Source organism: Sphaeroforma arctica (genome assembly GCF_001186125.1).
Source record: "Sphaeroforma arctica JP610 unplaced genomic scaffold supercont1.1147, whole genome shotgun sequence".
Taxonomy (NCBI): Eukaryota; class Ichthyosporea; order Ichthyophonida; genus Sphaeroforma; species Sphaeroforma arctica.
Genome location: NW_014039411.1, coordinates 7629 through 14040, shown reverse-complemented (window position 1 = coordinate 14040; position 6412 = coordinate 7629). Strand labels below are relative to the sequence as shown.

The 6412-nt window shown below is 47.8% G+C and overlaps 1 protein-coding gene across 1 annotated transcript in view; it reads left to right on the top strand.

Moving 5' to 3' along the window:
- Positions 1-6412, top strand: part of SARC_10136 (hypothetical protein) — a gene marked incomplete at its 5' end in the record, with an annotated part of 10531 nt that overhangs the window by 1592 nt on the left and 2527 nt on the right. The window contains 8 exons of the mRNA XM_014295830.1: positions 109-919; positions 1752-1846; positions 2403-2481; positions 3078-3189; positions 4178-4255; positions 4674-4768; positions 5045-5145; positions 5934-6341. Of these exons, the coding sequence (XP_014151305.1) occupies positions 109-919; positions 1752-1846; positions 2403-2481; positions 3078-3189; positions 4178-4255; positions 4674-4768; positions 5045-5145; positions 5934-6341 (1779 nt within the window). The remainder of the gene's footprint in view (positions 1-108; positions 920-1751; positions 1847-2402; positions 2482-3077; positions 3190-4177; positions 4256-4673; positions 4769-5044; positions 5146-5933; positions 6342-6412) is intronic.

The window sequence follows — 6412 nt, the reverse complement described above, 5'->3', positions numbered from 1 at the left end:
ATTGTACTTATACACCGCCTAAACCCTTCCTATCTTTCATTCATACAAACATACATTTCAATACACTGTCTCACTCACCTTCTATGGCATCCTGTACGTGCATACCAGGAGCCTTCCCCGCTGCAGGCAGCCTCGCCGGACCGCAAAGGGCCACGCACCAGCTCCGCGTTACCCGCAACCATAAGAATCAGAAAACCACAGATCATCCCAGTAGGCCACGGTGTAGTGCCTCCTGTCACATACATACCCAGCCCACCAGACAACCTCGAGCGGTTCTTGGGCAGCTCCGTTGAAATACCAACCAAGGCTCAAGCACCTTCCCGTTCTCGGCCAAAGCGTCTGACTACGCTTCCCGCTGGACACACGCATGTGGCTCAAGAGCGCATGCAGGACACGAGTACTATAGCTGAGGCTAGTTCAACCCGGACACTCGCCATCCCCCACAGCGCCTCGCAACTGACGTATCCACTACCACAGGAGCCTATACTGGCGCATACTCCGACCTATGGCATTGCAGAGACAAGGTCTTACACTCACACTAACACAGCCGCAAGGGGCGGGCACGCCCACACATACGATGCCACACACGCCCACGCCCACGCCCACGCACACGCACACGGATCATCAATCAGTGCAAACGCGGGTGTGGCGAGTGTCACGGCATTGGGTGTAGCCATCGACCGGCTGCACACAACCACACCTCTCCACACCCACGAGACACGGTCACCCACACCTACACTCGCACAGCCCGAGCGCCAGGGGCTGACTGTGGCGATACCTACATCACCCAGACGAACGGCACAGTTGGGTGTAGAGGGGACAGGACCACCGCGCACGACCTCGCCCATGAGCGACAGACTGCAGTCCAGGGCCATTAATGTGCCGTCACCGGTGGCTGCGGCGTCCTCAGATGAGAACGGTGTGTTGTGTATTGTATTGCTGTGTGGAACGTGTTGCTTGAGTATATGCTGGTTGTGTATGTACGCCAGGGTGGGGGAACATATCCCAGGCTCATAGATAGGGTGTAAGCCTGTGTAGTGATGCACACTTGACCTTAGCAGTCCAGTGCCATTATTATGCCGTCGTCACTGGCGGCTGCTGCGGCCTCGCTGGAGGTTGGCGTGCCGCGTGTTGTAGTTCTGTGTTGTATATTGTCGTACTGTCACAGTGTGTTGTCTTGTTGGGTTGTGCGGAAATGAAAGTTAGGGGTATGCAAGAGTGGTGTAAAGATGGAAGATATGTTTAGGGTTATATAGGGTATGGTTGCCTTGTTGAGTTGGATTGGCCTATGATTTATATATAGGTACCAACGAGTGGGATGAAGATCCGTACAAATTCATAATAGGGTGTCATACGCGATTGACTGTGCATTTGTCTTCCAGACACATGTCTGCAGGTGTTGCGGGGCTGCACATTCGCATATATTATACGGCTGATTCTGCTGTCTTTCAATAGACATACTCCTGCATATATAGGGATCTACATCCTCTCCCCATATACATAGCCTATCCCCACAGGTGATTCTTGACTTTAAATTGTTCTCCAGTAACATGCACAGTTTGGCAGTCCCTGCAATTCCATCTACATATTATTTAAACCCATACGGGATATGGTTCTGTTGTTTGGGCCATGCCATATCACTTCACTGATCATTTCAGTACGCCAATACCCACTCCCGCAACCGCACTCCCCATCGGCGGAGTTGTTTTCGTTTCCCTTATTTACATCGTATATATATTGTGCGCACCCAGTAGCGGATATTACAGAGCGTCTCAACAACCGCTACGACAGCGATTACGGCTCGTTTAACACATTCTTTGGCATGGGCAAGGCCATGGACACCGAGGTAAGCACTTCATTTGTTGGTACGGCTCACTAATGAGTATACTTGTGCATACACGTATACTTATGTTAATCTGTGTGCCCATGATGGTATGGCTAGCTAATGAGTATACTTGTGCATACAAGCATACTTCTGTTAATCTGTGTGGCCATGATGGTAAGGCTAACTAATGAGTATACTTGTGCATACACGTATACTTATGTTAATCTGTGTGGCCATGATGGTATGGCTAACTAATGAGTATACTTGTGCATACAAGCATACTTATATTAATCTGTGTGGCCATGATGGTATAGCTGACTAATGAGTATACTTGTGCATACAAGTATACTTATGTTAATCTGTGTGACCATGATGGTGCGAAGCTGAGGCATCCGTACTCGCGTGTAAACTATGGCACGGCACCTCCCGCGGGCAGTTGTTTTTTATTTTTCGAGGATGCTACGAGTGGGCATTCTTACATGTGTTTACATATAGTTACACATATAATTATACATATAGCTTAAGAACATTAGTTGGCTCATTGACTTCACAATGTTGTATTATATGATCCACACAGACCGGTCTGGCTTATATCAGTGAACGGGAGGCGATGCGAATCCCGCCGCAAGCGTTTGGCGGGAGTGTGCAACCAGAAGGTGAGAGCGTGTTGTCAGAAATGGTTAAATCACAGACGTATACACGCGGCTGTTAAGGTGCGCTAAAAAAATAACACCAGAGTGTGTGCGCGAGTGTGCCATACTTTGTTGTGCTTGTACAACCAATGCGTTACAGAGTACATACACCTGGGTGTAGTTGCACTCGTTGTGCGAGTCACTGCCTCTCCGTCACTGTGGGCATACTCTGCTGAATTGACGTCATATATCGCACCACCCAGTGTGCCATGTGAATGGGGCCACTCTCATTGAGCGTATTTGTGAGCTGTTCGACAACTGTCGTTGGTATGTGCGTAGTATGTACAGCCTCAGCAGGGCAAGACATATTAGCGTAACGTACGCGTGGAACGTCTGTCACCTGCTTGCACGTCCTGAGATTGCTTCCCAAACGACCGAGCCTTGTATACTTGACTAAACAGGCCTGTGCAACACACACGTGGAATGATCTTTGTTTCTTTCTTATTTCCTCTTCCTTCTTTACTTTCATTCAATATTTGTACAGGCGTTTTCACAGGCAGTCGTGGAATGATCTTTCTTATTTCTTCTTCCTTCTTTACTTTCATTCAATACCTGTACAGGATTTTTCACAGGCAGTTTGCTGTCTCAGTCGCCCGAGTGCCTCAGCGAACACCCCGCGAGTGCGGCTACCAGCACCCTGGACCTGCAGTACGCATTCCTCGTCACTAGCACGTATGTTTCAGTATACGTTTATACTCGTAGAACTGTGCGGTTCTATTTGACTATAGGGAATTGTGTGTATTGTCTTCGGTAGCATGCTACTACGACCACGCACGCATGCATTGTCTTCGGTAGCATGCTACTAAGACCACGCACGCATGCACGTACGCGCTTGTGCGGCCATCAGTATTAGTATGTGGTTGCAACGGAGAGTGTACACGTATATGTACGCTTCACCCGGCCAGCACGTAGATACCTGTGTGTGTGTATACATGTAGTGGCTATTCACCACCAGCACATGTGAGTACAGATAGGATGTAGTAACTGTGTTGTGTGCCCATCAGGATTCAGTCTTTACTACATGTGCATGTCGCCTGCACCGGCGCAATCTTATTTTGTGGGGGTTTAGGCATAGTGCTTAGTTTCAGCTATGTCATGGATTTATACAAAGCAACCGGAAAAGGGGATCAATTGCATGATAGTATAATAACTAGAGAAGTTGGATATGCTAGTTTGTGCTGGTAGTGCATGACTAGTGTGTTGATGTAAGTGATTGTGCAAGTACATGTGAGCGTGTGAGACTCCTGCATCCTGTACTATCGCTATGGCCTGCCTTCTCTTCATGTGCACCATCCCACGATCTTAAGTACGTCACATTCATATGCAGATTATCCACAAATCCCACACACATTCATGTCTCTAAATCCTACATACTAACATCACCTTGCTGTGGATCGCGTGATACACAAATAGTGACTGTTTCTGCATGTCTACATTGCGTCGTAGCCCGTGTGTTTCACTGCATCCTTAAGACTTGCTTTTGAGTAAGACGTGTCTGGCCACCTCGCCTGAGTAGTTTAACTTTCCGATATTGCATGCTTCAAGTTGCATTGCTACCCAGCGCTGTCCTTGCCGGGCGCCTTTCACATATAGTTGTGTGTCTCTCCTGCGCCTTCTTCTATCTAACCCACTAAAGCTCATCCCCGCAATCTATTAATAGCAACCACGATCCAGCTGTCTCACACGAAGACGCTGCCGATGTGCAGAGGCGCATGCCCACGCGACGCGATATACACAGGTATTTTCTCCATCACATGCGTCTATGATGTGTAAACGAATGAAACATTGTATAGTGGTTGGCTGGGTGTGGTTTGTGGTATCCATCACGACTACATAGCACCACCGCAGCCCGCATGCCTGTTGTCGCAATGGGGGGGGGACTTGAGACTTGGGAACTGAGGAAGTGAGAGGTGTTTGCCTAAGACAATCTCATCCTGTGTGACTACAGTGCATATGGTTGTCAGTCACATGTGCACGAGAGCGTGGTATCGCTCGCATGATATGTTGGATTGTGTGCGGTCGGTTGCTGGATGTTGTACTGCATCACACACTGACACATTGTTGAGAATTTTACTGACCCAGGCTATAGTCATGTATATCTTACCCTGATTCACACTTTACGTCGATGACTTTATTTGTACACCCAAATATGACAGAAATATGCGCGGGCGTCTGGAAAGCCTCGTGCACACGGCCACCGAAGACTGCAAACGCGATGTGCTGTGGGACGCATTTGTACAGCCAATCACTGGTGTGGCGTTTTATATATATATATATATATATGTAAATATATATATATATATGTGTGTGTGTGTGTGTGTGTGTGTAGGTATGTATGTATGTATTTGTATATGTAGGTATGTATACTTGTTTTATACGATTTAGGCACTCATTATATTTTGACGGTATTAATGTGGTGTCATTGACGTTGTGGCGAAAATTAAAGATTTTGTAGTAGTAGTTGTGTTTTACATGTTGGGTCTTGACAGTTATATCGGAATGATTTTTTCTTCCAAATTTGGTGTAGGTAAAACCGTGCCGGAGCTACAAGTGACCATCGGCGATTTGATGCAGCTGCAGAAGCTAGTGCACACCCGAGTGCTCTCAGAGGAGAAGCCCGTTCTCAAGGTATGGTTACGAAAATACCACGTGGCAACTCAATGTGCTGTCTATTCTGTAGTGCACATTGATACTGGGAAAGGAGATGTTAGGGAGTTGATGTGGAAGAGGTTGGACAGTGCATATGAGTACATGGGGGTGTTGTATCTGTAAGATGGCGTAGCGTATAGGTTTATGCGTGACCCATTTGTTTTCTTTGACGAAAGAATAGGTGCATGTGTGTATGTAGTGGCCGTACTCATATGTCATATGAACCCGCTGCTACATCTGGTGTGTTCATCCCCCTGTCAATTGTGCCGTTGGAGTACAGATCAGTAGATACGTAGTGTATCGGTGCATTGTGTAGCCTAAGGAATCTGCAGATTAACAACTTCACCGAGTCCTATTACAGAGCTGCATGAGTGTCCCAACTGCCAACGAGGTCGTATGAAAGATGTAAATTCGTCCTAACTATACCACCTTCGATATAGTAATTGGCGTACTTGCAGCTTCGTGTCAGTGTGCACTGGAACGTTCTGGCCACAAATCCGTTTTGGTTTGTTATGTAAATGTCCCTTACTAATGGACATTGTCTTGTCCTAAACTAGAGCCCGTCTGGGCCATGCGAGCTGGTATAACGCAATCTTAAATATCAGCGAATTGGAATTCCTCTTCGTTGGCCATGTGTACCTTCAGCATCCTATCCATATCCCATAGTACCCTTGCACAAAATGGCGAAGTATCAACTTTTGTCACCCAAATCCTCATTATTTGGCCTCAGCGACATAGTCATGAATGACCTTTGATCTCAACTATAGGAGCTACTGCGTACCAATGTTAGCTGGAATGACGTAACCAAGTACATCCGCCGGGCTACCGACTCCCAGATACTCATCTTCTATTCCGACGGCAAGCGCAAGAAGTCCACCTCCACCCTCAACACCAACCCCGCCTCTCGGCAGTCCTCTAGCACAAACAGCATAGCCGCTACTGCCGTGAACATTTTCCAGAGCGCCCTCAGCAATATGAGTGCACACAGCAGCAACACGTTCATTAGCACAGGCACAAACAACAGTACGGGCTGGGGCCTGGGCACGAGTACGCGCAGGCAAGTGCCAAGCGAAGGGGTGGTGGTGAGTGGCTCCAGTCGCAGTGACAGTACCAACACGATCGGAAGCACAGGCGGCAGCTGGGTGCTGGAGACAGACGTCGCCACGGCCAACGACGTGAGCTCTCGTTTCGCAGTCGTATTTCAGTGTTCTAAAGGGCGTGTATACATTAAACACAAACACACCCC